We start from the raw sequence: 15,927 nt of genomic DNA on the forward strand, positions 1-15,927 counted from the left end.
ACATATTTAATGCAAAGCTGTCTCATCCACTTCCTCACCTAAGTAAACAGAGTGTGATCAGCGTGATTGTTCCTCTCCTCGATGCAGCATTATCGTTAGCATTCCTGAGAGCCATGTCCTCAGATGTCGTGGAGATACATAAGATTGCTTGCCCTGAACACTAAATGGCCCCATTGTTGCGCTGCCCTGCCTGGCAGTTTGGGGTTTGGGAGTTTTCTCCCTTGCTGCCAGCTGTCTGGGTGCAAAGTTCTGAGTAGACAACTCCTGCTGCCTCGAACCCTGGCATGCCAACCCACGCCACTCCCATCCCTCACTCTGGACCAGTGGTTCTCGGCCAGGGGCAATTTTGCCTCCCAGGGAACATATGGAAATGTCTGGGGATATTTTTGGTTGTCATAACGGGGGTGAGGGTGCTATTGGCCCCTAGTTCTTAGAAATCAGGGATGTTGCTTAACATCCTACCATGTATAGGACTGTTCCCACAAAAAAAGAATCATCTGCCCTAAGATGTCAGTAGTGCCAAGGTTGAGAAATTCTGGTCCGGATTACAAAACTAATTGGAAAACTCAACAAGACATGTTAATTGAGTGTTTTACTTTTCTGGATCAAGAGGGAGAAGGAAGGGCAGAGCTTGTTGGAGCTACAAGGCCAGAAGGGAGGGCACAGCTTCAGGAAGATCCTGGCGTTTCTCAGGTACCTCTGTCTAACTCTACCAGAGGAACTCGCTGCCTTCCTGAGGACAAGCTCTAGGGGACTCAGCTTGAGGCTCCAGGGCCCAGCATTCAGCAGGTGCTTAATGAATGCCTGCCAGACTAGACTGTACCCAAAGCACCTATTAGGTGTCCAATTGTGAGTAGCACTGGCTGGGCATTGAAGGTAAAGCAGAAGACACAAAGCAGGCAGAAGGGAACCATTAAACTGACCAGTGACTTGGGGATGTGGGAGCCAGCAGGTAAGAGGTTAAGTGCAGATGTAGCCCAGTAATTGGGAAAATGAGAAGGGCTGGCTGTGCCGGGATCCTGTCCCAGCGTGACCAGATGCATCACCAACCGACTTCTAGCTCCTCCCCCCACCCACAGACACCCTGTTTGCCTGTCCTATAAAGGAGGTTTTCCCAAAGTGGTTTAGCCAGAACTGGAAGGGCCCTGCCCCATGATGGGCTAGGAGGAGCCTGACTGTTGCCCCAGCAGCGTTCAGGATGGACCCCAGGTGTTCTGGAGCGAGATGGTGAAGTATGGGCATGCTTTGTTCAGTTTTGCATGACTAAAAGTTTAATTATCTTATTCTAAAAGTTATTGTAGAAATTACTGAAAATGCAAGTAAGCAAAAAGAAGACAACAAAAAGCTCTCAAATCCCACCCTTTTAGGGAAAACACCAATTAAATTTTGTTGTCTGGCCATCTATGCATGTATGGATGTGGTGTAGACATTTTGATTAAAACCAGGTGTGGGTGCTTCGGCTGAAGGCTTTGTTGGAGGTGCCTGAGGGTGGGGAAGAGATTTGGAGAGAAGGGGACAATGGGAGTTCCTGGGGTGAGGGTGACTGGCTGGATTTTACCATAGGACTACCATTGCCCAGGAGCCTCCCAGATTAGCTCCAAATCCAAGGATCAAGAAAGGCCTGGCTGGCTGGACCCTTCCTTTGGGATCCCTGCTGGGAAGGTGGGTCCTTCCTCCCTCAGGCCTTACCCATCAGGCCCTGCTCCTCTTCACAGGTCATCCTCCACCCTGTCTCTAGGCTTCTGTCACCTAGGGTCCCCTGTCCAATTAACTGTAAAACTGATCATGTGATCCAGAGGCTCTGGGGCTTCCTAGGGTACCAAGTGGGGGGGGGGGTGCCGGCTCCACAGGCGGTTTAGCTCCCTCTGGCCTTAGAGCCTCAGATAAATGGGGAGTGATAAACGGAACAAAACCTGCCCACAGGACTTGTTCCAGGAGATAAGGGAAGAAGCTGGCTAGCAGTCACCAGCTGTGGCAAGCTTGGATTCTCTCCTGAGGGCCCATTCTCAAGGAGAGTGGCTTCCACATTCTTTTTTTAACAACAGGATTGTTGTAAAATACAAGTGTATGTGAAATCCTAACCCAGGAGCAGGACTAAGGTGAAGATGCTCTGGGCAAAGGCAGGACAGGTGCTCACTCGCTCAATCCTCTCCTCTCTCCTCCCCTCAGTGATGCACTTCTGAGCAACACAGTTTAACAAATTCTCCTCGTGCCAAAGGCAGGATTGGAGGGGCAGGCTGTCGGGAAGAAACTGGAAAGCTCCAGTTCCTCTGCCAGGATGGCAGCCGTCTGAGACAGGGCTAGCCCCTCCTCCTCAGCCCCACTGTGGCTCCCCTGGGGCCAGCCTCCAGGATGGGTGGGGCACTCAGACAGGATTGCTTTCTTTCCAGGCTGACCTTTCTGTAGGTCAGAGGACAAGTGGGAAAGGCACTGGGGGACTGAGAGGCTAGGTGGGGCGAGCACTGTCCCTATTTCCCCTCAATGAGGTTCTCTTGCTCACAGACTGAGGAAGAACCGTGACTCACTTCCTGCCTCAATCTGACTGAAGTATTGTTCTCCCAATGTGGCTGGTGCTGCTGCTGGAGGCTACCCCAGGGTGGCCCCTAGGAATCTGCTTCTTTGGGGGCCGGTGGTGGTTCCCACTCTGAGATAGGGCCAACTGGACTTACCTCTCAGCTCAACTTTCAGAACCCCACATTCTTCCTCAAATTTCCAGTTTTTGCATGGGTGCCCAAATGGTAACTTAACCCATTAAATGAACATTATCTCCATTTTACAGAGGGATAAATTGAGGCTCTGAGAATGAAATAATGCTGCAGGGATTTGAACCCAGGTTTGTTGGTTGATTTATTACCTACTTACCTAAGGAATATTACCTAAACTTTCAGGACCTCAGTTTTCTCCTCTGTACAGTGTAGATAGCGATACATAAGAGGTGCCTGAAGGAAAATTATACCCACCTTATGGGGTTAGTGGTGAGAACAAAATAAGTTCACACAGGGAAAGAGCTGAGAACAAAGGGCTCCTGGCTCAGAGTACGTGCTCAGCGGTGATCATTTTTGTTATTATCCCCAAACCTGTGCTGAGGAGGCCACAAGGTAATACTGTGCTTCCAGGATATCTCACAGGGAACAGGAAAGGATGGGCAGGGACTGGTCTGCAACCTTGGAGTAACCCAGCCTGGGGAGCTCCTGGCCATACTGCCCCTCTTTTCTTCCTCAGCTCAAGCATTGGTGGCCTCAGCCAAGAAGCACAGACGTTTTCTAGGGCAAGGACCCAGGGAGAGAGAAAAGTCGGCTGGTATATTGCAAGTAGTCTGGATTTAGGCTCTGCCGAAGCCCCAGATCGACCTCCTCCAGGATCTGAGACCTGCTAGTTGTGGCACCCTGGGCAAATTATTTGAACTTTGTGTGCCTCAGTTTCCTTATCTGTAAAATGGGATTAATAATGTCAGCCTGGGAGGATTATGTAGATTAAATAATATACATAAGGAGGAGATAATATAAAGTGACTGGCCTGGTGCCTGGCAGGCGGTTGGAGTTAAAAAAAAAAAGTTAAAAAAAAATTAAAGGGGGATGGGCTACTTGTTCCGCTTATTCACCTGTCTTTATAGATGCAGACAAAATCGTGAGTCCTCTTAATAGGCCACGAGGACTTGCCCAGCCGCGGAGAAGTCTGACCTCCGGTGGGGTACCCCAGGTGCGTCATCCCAGGGCACTTAACCCGGTGGTGCCCAAGCTCGTGGCTCAGAAGTGGGGAAGTGGGGGAAGGAAAGAGCCAGCTCCCCCCAGAATCCGGCCGAGACTGGGCTCAGAGCGACGCCGCGAGCCCTCCCCAAGTTCCGAGTTCGGGTCTCCGCGGCCGCCGGCCCAGGGAGCTCGCGGCGCGAAGAGCCGAGCCCGGGGGCGGGGGCGCGGGCATCGGGGCCTGGGGGACGCGCCGAGCCGCCGCCAGGGCTTTGGGATCGCCGGCCCCACTTCCTCCCCGCCCGACCAAGAGCCGGAGGCAGCAGGCGCCCCGGAAGGCCGCAGGGCCGCCGCTCCGGGACCGGCGCTCGTTGTCTGCGGTGCTCCCGCCCGAACGCAGCCCGGGCCCGGGCAGCATGGGCGACGCGGCGGGCCAGGGCCGCGGGACGGCGGCAGCGGCCGGGGTGCGCGGAGGTGGTGCCGCCAGGGGGAGGGGCGCGGCGGCGGCGGCGGAGGAGGAGGAGCCCGGGCCGCCGCAGCGGCTGACAGCGGCCGGAGTAAACAAGCCGCGCCGCCGCGGCCCGGCCGCTGCCCCCGCCCGCGCCGGAGCCGGAGCCGAGGCGGAGCCCTGCCCTGGTCGCCGGCTCGGCTGAGGCCGCGCCGCCGCGCCTCCCCGCCTCCGCGCGGTGACGCTGCTGCCGGGCGCGGGGACCGCGCCGAGCCCAGGCCCCCGCCGCCGGGCTCTCCGCTCGGCCAAGGGGCGCCCGAGCCGCCGCGACGCTCGCCTGTAAAAGTTTCCCCGCCCGAGCTCCCTAGGGTAAGCGGCGAGGGCGCGGGGCCCGAGGAAGGCAGAGCGTCGGGAGCCGGGCCGGAGGGGAGCCGGCCGTACCGGGCCGCTCTGCCGGAGGAGCGGGCTCCGCGGCACGGGCGCCCTGGCGGGGGATGGTCGGGGGCGCTGGAGCCGAGGCAGCCCTGACACGGGCCTCTCGGGCCCGGCTGCCCGCCCGGCTTTCGAAACTGCCCTCGGGGCCGGCCCCGAAGGTGGAGCTGTGGGGAGCAGGAAGGGCGACCCGCAGCCCACCTGAGCGCGCCGGGCCCGGCTCGGCCCCCGGCCTCTATCGGTGCCGGTACTTTTCCGCTTGGGGCCGGGGCGAGCCCTCTGACCTCAGGAAGCGCCTGCCGGGGCCCCCGCTGGGGGCGGGATGGGGAGAGAATTCCAGAGGCGCTGGGTGCTCCCGCCTCCCCGCGGTCCTTCGGGGGCCGCCGCCGGCTCGCCCACTCCGCGGCCGGGGAGGGCCTGTGCTCCCGCCGGGGGAGGGGAGGAGCGGCTGTTCCGCGTGGCGGAGGGGATTATTCACCCCCGGGGCCTCGCCCCCGTCCGCACACCTGGGCGGCGAGAGACTCAGGTGACGGATCCGCGGGCGCTGGGAGGCTGGCTCAGGACGGTTCTGGGGCTGCCTCCCGCGGAGGCCTGGCCGAGGCCCCTGCTGCCCCCGTGGGGTGGCTGGACTGAGGGGCGGCCTGCTTGCCAGACAGGTCTTACAGCAGTCACTTGTCAGGTCAGTACCTGCTTTCCATCCATTCCCTACCCTTTGCCCCTGGGGATGCAGACCTTCCTCCACCGGAGGGTGTTGGAGTTCTTTCTGCCTTGGGAAGTGCTAGGGTGATGTGGCCTAGCGAGGGCTGGGCAGCTGCTGTCCAGGTATGGACACAGCATGGGAGAGTAGCCAAGCCTGACCTGTCTCAACCGTAGCCGCCCAAGTTTTACTATTTACTATATTGGACTTCTATGTAAGATTTGATTTTTAGAAAGTGATTCTGTGACTTAAAAGAAAAAAGTTTGAAAACCTCTGGTCTAGCAGTTTTTACTACCAAGGAAACTTGAGGCCCAGAGAGAGGAAGTTACTTGTTTAAGATCACTCAGCAAATGAGTAGTTGAGTGGGGACTGGAATTCAGAATTTCAGCAGAGCCTTCAATGCCGGTTACGGGACCTGACTTGGTGTCTCTTTGCTGGAGAGAGTTGATCAGTTTTCCCAGGCAGCCCTGTCCACGTCAGACCCCCAGTGCCTGGGAAACAGCAGCCAGATGGGGGTAGTTTCAGTTTGGGTGCCTCAGAGGGGCTGTGTCCTGTGTCGGGAGATTCCTGGGGCTGGAGAAGCGGGCTTTGATAAAAGCCAGGAAGACCACCCACAGCTCTCCCTGTGGCCACAGCCTGGAGCTGAGTCCCATGTGAGAGGGCATCACAGGAGGCTAGAGATACAGCAAGCCTCTGGGTTTGAGCTAAACTAGGACTCAGAGGGTGAGTCAGAGTCTGGGATGGGGGTGGGGAGAATCCCATTCATTCATTGTTCTCAGTGCCTGCTCTTTTGGGAGGTGGTCCTCCTTCCCTCCAGGATGCTGAGGCAGAACTATCTGGGGGCTTCAGGCTCTGTGGAAGCCATATCCACTGCTCACCATGGCTGGTGATGCTGGGCAGAGGAAGGCTGGTCCTTTCTTGGGGGATTGTTTGGTTGGGCCTGAAGCCTGCTTTCTTTTTGTGTGCTGCGAGGTGATAGCTGATTGTCTTTAATGCCAAGCAGCTGCAGCTCCATCCACAATGTGCCGGAACCTGGGCTGGAATCAGATGAACCCAGTCTTGATTTGGGAGCTACGTGGCTCACAGCTCTGTCATCAGGAGGTGGCCTGCTTGGCATCTGGACCAGGCAGCTATTGTGGGAAGAAGAGTAGAAGAGGCTTTGTTGCTATCAGGTTCTGCCTGATAGGGCCCCACATCCTCAGTTAAATGAGAGTCTTGGGGTCTCTTCATACCCTCGGGCCAGATATCTGGCTGCCCAGCCATTGCTCAGACCAGCTTTCTGGAACTTGGTCGCCCAAAGCATCATGGGGCTGTAGCTTCTGGCCTGTCCGGGAACCCTGTGGACTCTGCCCATCAGGGTGAGGAGGAGCTGCATTGTGGATGCCTCCTGCCATCAGCTGTCAGGTTATTTTGGTGTAAACTGAAAATACTCCAAGAACTGTGTGTTGAGTCTCTCCAGTCTGCAGGGTGGGACCACAGCAGGAACAGGCAGGGAGGCTGGTTGTGGCTGAGGGCAGCCCCTAGGGTTCCCAGTGGTGAGCTGCCTGCCCATCTCCCCAGGGCCTGGGTGAGCCAGGGAGCTTTGTTTTGCCATCCAGCAGAGTGGCCTCCTTTGGGACCGGACCCTAGGAGTGGTGGGTGCATCCCAGGCCCTGTGGGCAGTGCTCTGCTCAACAAGCTTGGCACTGAGGTGGGATACCTCTTGTAGCCCCACTAGGACCTTCCCCAGCTCCTCCCCACCCCAAGGGGCTTGGCTTCTGGCTAGCCAGGGGCCCTATGTGGGGACAGTTATGTGGCCCCAGGCAGAGAGGTCCAGCTGTCTGTTTGCTGAAGGAGGAAAAACAACATGGGGACTATTGATTCAGCCTCACCTTGGTGCTCCTGGCTCAGCAGCCAGTGTTTGCCCTGGCTGCCCGGGCTCAGATTACGCAAGGCTGGTGGGCGTGGAGCAACCGAGGGGCTGCCGCAGGCCTGCAGGCCAGGGCTGGGTGGCCCCAGCGTTTCCCAGGAAACAGCGTAAAAAGGACCCTGACTTTGCTGATGGTCGCCTGTTTGGGCCATAGAGGGAAGGTGAAGCCACTGCGATCCCCCATGCTCAGGCCCCAAAGCCCCCATCCCACCTTAGATTGCCCACTCTTTCTTACCAGGGACTGTGGGTCTTTGCAGATAACTCCCTACTGGGTCTGCTTTGCTGAACCAGGAAACTCTAGTGAGCTGTGTAGGTGCTACTCATTAAAAAACGAAAAAGCCAACATTGTAATCCTTTATAATATTTTATAGACCTGGGTAATTAGGAAAATATACAATGGCATAAAGAAGAAAACAATTACTCATAATTCTCACCATCTTGAGAGAACCATTGTTAACATGTTAGCATGTGTCCCTCCAGATTTTGCTCTGTGGTTATATATAAGCATACACATATAAATAGTTTTTCAAAAACCAAGAGGGATCGTGTGTATCTATTGCTTTATAACCCATCTTTTTGACTTTGATTCTGGCAAGCATCTATTCAGTTCTTGCTTCTGGTTTTGAGTGACTCAAACCTTGTTACTTTTCATCTTGCTCCTGGATTCTTGTGTGTGGAGGGTCCATCTGTCCACCTACCTGACTGCCCTCGAGGGGCCGGATTTTCACCCCTCTCCCCCAGTGCCCCTTTCAGTCCTGGATTGGGCCTTGGAGGGGAAGGCATCTTTAGTGCGTGGCTGGGAAGAGACTGACTCTCCCCCTTTTCCTTGCTTGTTCCTCTCAGAGCCGGCAGCCCTCGTCCTCCCCGCACAGCCCTGCCTGTCCCGGCCCCATGCCCCCGCCAGCCAGCCCCGGGCCACAGGCAGTGAGCAGGTACACGACAGCCGAGGCCCTGTGACCAGGCCAAGGAGACGGGGGCTCCGGGGTCCCGGCCACCTGTCCCCCCCCATGGAGCTGAGGCCCTGGTTGCTATGGGTGGTAGCAGCAGGAGCCTTGGTCCTGCTGGTGGCCGATGCCCGTGGCCAGAAGGTCTTCACTAATACCTGGGCCGTGCGCATTCCTGGAGGCCCAGCCGTGGCTGACAGTGTGGCACGCAAGCATGGCTTCCTCAATCTGGGCCAGGTAGGTGTTCTTCCCTCCTGCTGGACTAGGCTTAGGACATGGTCGGGGGTGGGGCCGGTGAGGGCAGGGCACCGGGAGCAGGAGCTCTGGGGCTTGTCTTCTCAGGGGCATCTGGGTAGGAAGCGTGTTCTGGCCAGGGATGAGAGCCGTGTTTTGTCCTGCCCTTGGGCTTCTAACTCAGTGGACCAGCATATCCCAGGGAGGGTGAGCCCCCTTGGTCCCTGTGCCTCTTGCTAGGTCCTGGGCAGGGAGCAGGTGCCCACCACCCTCTGCCGTTGTGAGCCTCCCCTCGCAGCCGGTTGTCCACCCCCATCCCCCGCCTCTCCAGGGACTGACAGATGGAAAGCCCAGCTCAGTCTCCCTGCTCTGTTGCAGATCTTCGGCGACTATTACCACTTCTGGCATCGAGCAGTGACAAAGCGGTCCCTATCACCTCACCACCCGCGGCACAGCCGGCTGCAGCGGGAGCCTCGAGTGAGTGCAGCCCCAGCCCCTCCTGCTGCTGCCCTTCCCTTTCTGTTTTCAGGAGGCCTCACTCTCCCTCCCCGCTCCTCCACCCACACCATCTCTCCCTCACTCCCTCACAGGTAGAGTGGCTGGAGCAGCAGGTGGCAAAGCGACGGACCAAACGGGACATATACCAGGAGCCCACGGACCCCAAGTTTCCCCAGCAGTGGTACCTGGTACGTTGTCTCCCCAGCTGTATTTATCCATCCACGGAGGGGTCCTGCTGGTGGATGAGGCTGACTTTGAGGCTTCCACTCAGTCTTCATCTGTCTGCTGAGTAATCTTTCTCTAGCCCATTCTTCTAAGCCTGAGGAGTACCCTTCCAGAGTCCTTTGTAATTCCGTGGAGCCCAGACAACCAGTGGTGGCATTTCAGGAGCAGGGGCGGGTGGAGAAGGAGTTTTTGGGGGTGACAAAGGGATTCTTCAGGGTTCCTGTAACCTCCCCCCACAGCCACATCTCATAAGTGCGGGTGATGGGGGTGGGTGTCTCTGCAGTCTGGCATCACCCAGCGGGACCTGAACGTGAAGGACGCCTGGGCCCAGGGCTACACGGGGCGTGGCATTGTGGTCTCCATTCTGGATGATGGCATTGAGAAGAACCACCCGGACTTGGCAGGCAATTATGTGAGGAGATGGGGGAGGGAGGCAGCGATCCCTGGCGAGGGGCATCTAGGGATGTTCCTGTTCTGTCAGTGTGGTCAGGCTGTCCCTGATGATGGGCACATCTTTTCTAGGATCCTGGGGCCAGCTTCGATGTCAACGACCAGGACCCTGACCCCCAGCCCCGGTACACACAGATGAATGACAACAGGTAAAAATTGGCAAGTCCTTGGCCTCTGCTTCCCTTCTTTCTTCCACTGAGGCAGCAGGGCTCAGTCTGTGTTAAGGCATGCCCAGCCCGAGAGACTGAAGTCTTTTCCACAGTCCCGGTCTGACTGGAACTCTGAGGGAGGGTTTGATGAGAGCGGAGGTGGCCATAGGCTGAGTGGAGTGTGTAGAGGGGGAACTGTGCACAGACATGGGACAGCCGTCAAGGATGGAGCGGTGTGTGACCTTTCCTGCTCCTCAGGCTGCATCTGCCATTCTCTATCCACTGCTAATGCTGTGCTCTTGGCCCTGACAGGCATGGCACGCGGTGTGCGGGTGAGGTGGCCGCAGTGGCCAACAACGGTGTCTGTGGCGTTGGCGTGGCCTACAATGCCCGCATTGGAGGTGCGTGTGGGCTTTGGCCTCCCTGTCTTTGGGAGGACCCTTCGGGTGGGATTCTCCTCTGCTCACTTCCCATCCAGCCAGTGTCTGTCACTTTTCCCCTCTGGATCCTTGGACCACATGGATCTTCTTTGGAGGATTCTTAGCAACTCAAAGAGCTGAACCACCCGTGCTGGTGGCCCTGTGCTGCATGGTGGAGGGAGTGTTTCTGAACAGGCGTCTCCCTAAATCTTCACCACCCACTCTGAGTCCTTACATGGCAGGCCTTGACCACCATGGTCCTTTGGGACCCCAGAGACACATCCTAGTCTGGAAGGTGTGGTTGAGGGCTGAGGTGCTCTCTTTTCCCCTGCCCGGGTCTTGTCTTTGAGAGGCAGAGGCAGCAGCCGGCTGAGGAGTTAAGGGGCTTACAGTTTCCAAGCACCAGCCTCTGGGTGCAGGGCTGGGTGTGCTCCAGGGGCTGCCCCTGGCAGCTGGACCCACGCAGCATCCCTCTCCCCGCCCCCCTCTGCGGCCAGGGGTGCGCATGCTGGATGGTGAAGTGACAGATGCAGTGGAGGCACGCTCACTGGGACTGAACCCCAACCACATCCACATCTACAGTGCCAGCTGGGGCCCCGAGGATGATGGCAAGACCGTGGATGGGCCAGCCCGTCTTGCTGAAGAGGCCTTCTTCCGGGGGGTCAGCCAGGTGAGGTGGGGGTCCTGGCCCAGCCCTGGACACCAGGCCCAGCCTCTGAGGGGCAAGCTGGGCGGCACTATCTTTTCCCTACTTTCTTCTTTGTGTTTTTCTGTACCTGTTTACTTAGTCTTGTGTTTAATTTTAATTTTACACGGAGCGTGTTTATTAAAATGTTAAGGGATTAGAAGGACAGAAAAAGAATAAAGTAAATAAAAATTGCCCATAATTCCACTGTCTGGAATCACCACTGAGCGTTTGGGTGGTGGTCTGGGTCAATTTTTTTTATGCAAAAACATAAGGTACATCAGGGATCTCACAGGGGAATGGGGGTGGGGGTGGATAGAGGGTCCCCGGAGAATGAGGCTCCAGCCTTCCCAGTCTCCAGCAGTGTCTTCCTGCCAGGCCTCCCCCAAGTCCTGTTCTCTTGAGTGACCCCAGCCCATTGTGTCCACAGGGCCGTGGGGGGCTGGGATCCATCTTTGTCTGGGCCTCAGGAAATGGGGGTCGGGAGCACGACAGCTGCAACTGCGACGGCTACACCAACAGCATCTACACGCTGTCCATCAGCAGCGCCACGCAGTTCGGCAACGTGCCCTGGTACAGTGAGGCCTGCTCGTCCACACTGGCCACGACCTATAGCAGTGGCAACCAGAACGAGAAGCAGATTGTGAGTCTTTTCCCAGGCAGAGGCTGGGAAATGGGGCTGCCTGCTGGCTCTGCCCAGGGCTCTCTTTCCAACCCCATCTGCCTCCCACCTGCGTGTGGCTGGGTGGTAGTGGCTAAGGCATCATGGAACGGGAGTTGGGGGGCTCTCTCAGACCCTTGGGGGCTATGGAGCTATTGCTGAAGCCCCTGAGAAGTGTATACTCTCCCTAAAAACATACATTGCTCTTAATGATCTCCAGCCTCTAGTTCAACCCCCTTGTTCCTTGGGAAGCAGGCCCGGAAAGGGCCCGGCATTGGCCTGTCCACAGCAAGTTAGCAAGGCAGAAGCTGGGACCAAAGTGTCTTGGCCCTGGCTCCCCATTTATGGTGCTCAGGGCCTGTGGGCAGAGGGAGGGCAGGTAGGTGGCCTCTGGGGCCTTTTACCCTCACAGGCCCAATATCATTCTGGTAGGTGACCACTGATCTGCGGCAGAAGTGTACAGAGTCTCACACAGGCACCTCAGCCTCAGCCCCCTTGGCAGCCGGCATCATCGCTCTCACTCTGGAGGCCAAGTAAGTGGTAGGGCTGAGGGGCAACCCTGTCCCCCACTAGCGCCCTCTGCTGGACAGCCCTGGGTCTCCAGCCTTCTCCAAAGAGATTGAGCCCTCAAGCCTCTCCATTGCTCCTTTGCAGTAAGAACCTCACCTGGCGGGACATGCAGCACCTGGTGGTACAGACCTCAAAGCCAGCCCATCTCAATGCTAACGACTGGGCCACCAATGGTGTAGGCCGCAAAGGTGAGGACAGGGTGGCCAGTGGGCTGGATGGGCAGTTGGTGGGGGGCACTCTGTGCCTCCTAGCTGACTCTGCCTTCCCTGCCCTACAGTGAGCCATTCGTATGGCTACGGGTTGTTGGATGCAGGTGCCATGGTGGCCCTGGCCCAGAACTGGACGACAGTGGCCCCCCAGCGGAAGTGCATCATCGACATCCTCACTGAGCCCAAGTGAGGGCTGGACCCTGGCTGGGAGGGGGCAAGTGGGACCCAAGGGTCGCAGGGGTGCCCACTGGTCCCCCTGGGCCAGGCTGATAGACCATAATGCTGCTGTCTGCACAGGGACATTGGGAAGAGACTGGAGGTGCGGAAGACCGTGACCGCCTGCCTGGGGGAGCCCAGCCATATCACACAGCTGGAGCACGCTCAGGCGCGGCTCACCCTGTCCTACAATCGCCGCGGTGACCTGGCCATCCACCTGGTCAGCCCCATGGGCACCCGCTCCACCCTGCTGGCCGCCAGGTGCTTACCCTCCCCACTGCCTAGCTCGTCCTCTCTCTTACCCTACCTGCACTCATTCATTCATTCACTCACACAGTCCTGACGGTCACCAAATACTTCTTCATGGGGGCACTGGTGGCGTTTTGGGAGAGACGATTTTGTCCTACAGGACTGTCCCATGTTGCAGGAATCTCTGATTCTGCTATTAAATGCCACGTCTGTGTGCCTTCCCATGTGTAATGCCCTTGCACATTTCCAGAATCTTCTGGTTCAGAACATGTGGCCTCTTGGGAAACAGAGCCAGCAGGCAATTCCGTCCCAGCACTGGGGGAGGGTGTGTGGTCCGTGTGTTGTGGGCTCAGTGTCCCCTGGCTGGGGTCTCCCAGAGGCCTCAGGCAGCTGTGTGTCCTTTCCTTTCCAGGCCACATGACTACTCTGCAGATGGGTTTAATGACTGGGCTTTCATGACAACCCATTCCTGGGATGAGGACCCCTCTGGCGAGTGGGTCCTAGAGATTGAAAACACCAGCGAAGCCAACAACTACGGTACTGGGGGCGCTTGAGGGCTGGGGAACAAGGAGAGCTGGCGGGGTCTGGGGTGCCAGGCATGGTCCCAGTGCCCTCTAACTCTTATCCCCCACAATAGGGACGCTGACCAAATTCACCCTCGTGCTGTACGGCACGGCCTCTGAGGGGCTGCCCACACCTCCCGAGAGCATCGGCTGCAAGACCCTCACGTCCGGCCAGGCCTGTGTGGGTCAGTCATGGATGCTTTTGGGGTTTGGGGGCCCAAGGCTGAGGGGACAGAGGGTGCTCGTCCTAAAGGAGGAAAAAGGGTGTGAAGAGACCCTGGGGCCCTTGAGATGACCACAGTTCTCCGGCGAGGAGCTCCTAGGGCCACCAGTGACTGTGCTTGGGGCTGAGGTCCACAAACTCGTGGCTCGATGGTCAGGGGGAGGTTAACTGATGTCCACCCTCTCTCCTGTGCTGGCAGTGTGCGAGGAAGGCTTCTCCCTGCACCAGAAGAGCTGTGTTCAGCACTGCCCTCCAGGCTTCGCTCCCCAAGTCCTCGACACACATTATAGCACTGAGAACGACGTGGAGACCATCCGGGCCAGCGTCTGTGCTCCCTGCCACGCCTCGTGTGCCACATGCCAGGGGCCAGCTCCCACAGACTGCCTCAGCTGCCCCAGCCACGCCTCCCTGGACCCTGTGGAGCAGACGTGCTCCCGGCAAAGCCAGAGCAGCCGCGAGTCGCCACAGCAGCAGCCACCCCGGCCACCACCCCTGGAGGTGGAAACAGAGCCGCGGCTGCGGGCGGGGCTGCTGCCCTCGCACCTGCCCGAGCTGGTGGCCGGCCTCAGCTGCGCCTTCATCGTGCTGGTCTTCGTCACTGTCTTCCTGGTCCTGCAGCTGCGCTCGGGCTTCAGCTTCCGAGGGGTGAAAGTGTACACCATGGACCGTGGCCTCATCTCCTACAAGGGGCTGCCGCCCGAAGCCTGGCAGGAGGAGTGCCCATCCGACTCAGAAGAGGACGAGGGCCGGGGCGAGAGGACCGCCTTTATCAAAGACCAGAGCGCCCTTTGACGAGCGCCTACTGCCCGCCCCTTCGAGCCCATCCCCTCCTTGGGCACTTTTTAATTCACCAAAGTATTTTTTTATCTTGGGACTGGGTTTGGACCCCAGCTGGGAGGCAAGAGGGGCAGAGGTGGCTTCCCATCTTGGGCCACCTGACTGCCTGGGGTGGGACCGAAGGACCAGCTACGGGGGCAGGGGAGGACCTCTCCCCACTGTTAGCACCCCTCCATGCGGAGAAAGGAGTGAAACCTTTAGGGCAGCTTTCCAAGGTCCAGGCCCCAGCCAGAGGTCCCTGCAGAGTGAAGAGGGGCAGCCCTTCCCTCACGAGATTCCTGACCTGGGCTGCAGCTCTTGCCCTCCCCTGTCCCTCTAAAGCAATAATGGTCCCCATCCAGGCAGCAGGGAGGCTGGCCTAGTGGGTATTTGAAGCAGGAGGCCACCTCTCCAAGGGCTTTTGCATCCCTGACCCTGTCCCCAACCTCTCTGGTGAGCCTTGGGCGGAAGCAGTGAGTGTAGGAAGGGACCAAGGCAAGGCAGGTACTTCCAGGGTGCGCACGTGTACACATGTGTGTCCCTTTGCCCATCTCCACTACAGCTGGCTGCCTGCTGAGTGAGGCTGGCCCGGCCCCATGCTGGTGTCCTGACCACCCTCCCCTCTCTGGCACCCTCCCCTCCCGCTAGGGCCCAAGTCCCTGTTTTCTGAGCCCGGGGCTACCTGGGCTGTTGGCACTCACAGTCCCGGAGCCCCTGGGTGGGTGGTGGGGAGGGACGGTGGCCCAGCCGGCCTCTCCCGCCTCCCACCCGATGCTGCTTTCCCCTGTGGGGATCTCAGGGGCTGTTTGAGGATATATTTTCACTTTGTGATTATTTCACTTTAGATGCTGGTGGGTTTTTTGTTTTTTGGGTTTTGTGGTTTTTTTTTGTTTTTTTTTTTTTTTTTTGTATTTTTAATGGGGGTAGCAGCTGGACCATCACCTTCCCACACCCACTGTCCGCCCTGCTGTTCCCCCGCTGTCCTGGCCCTGTGGTGTGGGGGGCTGCAACGTGTTGCTGAGTGAGGAGTAGGTAAGCCCCACATCCTGAGGCAGGCCAGGCCAGGCGGGCCCCAGGAAAGGAAGATCATGGTGGGAGGGGCAGGCTGTCATCCGTTTCAGATGGGGCTCGTTGTGCCAAGGGCTCATGGGTCACTGGTTCTCCAAATGCCAGGGGTGGGCAGGCGGTGGTGTCGAGCCCCCTCTAACACTGTGCCCTGGTGGAGAAAGCACTGACCCATCCTGCCCCCCAAGTCCCTCTCTTCTGACGTGCCTTTCACACCCCTCCCATTAGGACAATCAGTCCCTTCCCATTTGGGAGCCCCCTTTTCTTTCTCTCCCCCAGCCCCTCTTGGCACCCAGCCACCTGCCCAGGGGTGCCCCCTCCTCTCCTATCCCCCCTACCCTTGTGGCCAGCCCAGCTGGTTTTGTAGGATACTGGGTTGGTGCACAGTGATTTTTTTTTCCCTTGTAATTTAAACAGGCCCAGCATTGTTGGTTCTATTTAATGGACACGAGATAATGTTAGAGGTTTTAAAGTGATTAAACGTGCAGACTATGCAAACCAGGCCTGGTCTCCAGTGTGATGATAACTGTTCTTCCCAGAATCCTGGGGCTGCATCTGGGATGGGATGGGGTGGGGGTA

At 57.9% G+C, this 15,927-nt stretch overlaps 1 protein-coding gene across 7 annotated transcripts in view; it reads left to right on the forward strand.

Moving 5' to 3' along the window:
* Window positions 1-15,851, forward strand: part of FURIN (furin, paired basic amino acid cleaving enzyme) — a 30,353-nt gene extending 14,502 nt beyond the window's left edge. The window contains exons 1-17 of one of the 7 annotated variants that reach the window (XM_032469291.1): window positions 1,111-1,232; window positions 8,016-8,353; window positions 8,459-8,557; window positions 8,729-8,827; window positions 8,941-9,036; window positions 9,357-9,485; window positions 9,596-9,672; window positions 9,985-10,073; window positions 10,589-10,761; window positions 11,207-11,419; window positions 11,870-11,970; window positions 12,092-12,195; window positions 12,285-12,402; window positions 12,514-12,693; window positions 13,094-13,218; window positions 13,319-13,429; window positions 13,667-15,851. In XM_032469291.1, the coding sequence (XP_032325182.1) occupies window positions 8,180-8,353; window positions 8,459-8,557; window positions 8,729-8,827; window positions 8,941-9,036; window positions 9,357-9,485; window positions 9,596-9,672; window positions 9,985-10,073; window positions 10,589-10,761; window positions 11,207-11,419; window positions 11,870-11,970; window positions 12,092-12,195; window positions 12,285-12,402; window positions 12,514-12,693; window positions 13,094-13,218; window positions 13,319-13,429; window positions 13,667-14,259 (2,481 nt within the window). In that variant the 5' untranslated portion in view covers window positions 1,111-1,232; window positions 8,016-8,179 and the 3' untranslated portion in view covers window positions 14,260-15,851. Of the gene's footprint in view, window positions 1-1,110; window positions 1,233-1,563; window positions 1,663-3,613; window positions 3,700-4,253; window positions 4,504-4,573; window positions 5,246-8,015; window positions 8,354-8,458; window positions 8,558-8,728; window positions 8,828-8,940; window positions 9,037-9,356; window positions 9,486-9,595; window positions 9,673-9,984; window positions 10,074-10,588; window positions 10,762-11,206; window positions 11,420-11,869; window positions 11,971-12,091; window positions 12,196-12,284; window positions 12,403-12,513; window positions 12,694-13,093; window positions 13,219-13,318; window positions 13,430-13,666 lie in introns of those variants that run through there. The other 6 variants (XM_032469293.1, XM_032469290.1, XM_032469288.1 and 3 more) reach the window with 6 other exon arrangements.
* Window positions 15,852-15,927: the final 76 nt, after the last annotated feature.

This window comes from Camelus ferus, chromosome 27 (genome assembly GCF_009834535.1).
Source record: "Camelus ferus isolate YT-003-E chromosome 27, BCGSAC_Cfer_1.0, whole genome shotgun sequence".
Classification (NCBI taxonomy): domain Eukaryota; kingdom Metazoa; phylum Chordata; class Mammalia; order Artiodactyla; family Camelidae; genus Camelus; species Camelus ferus.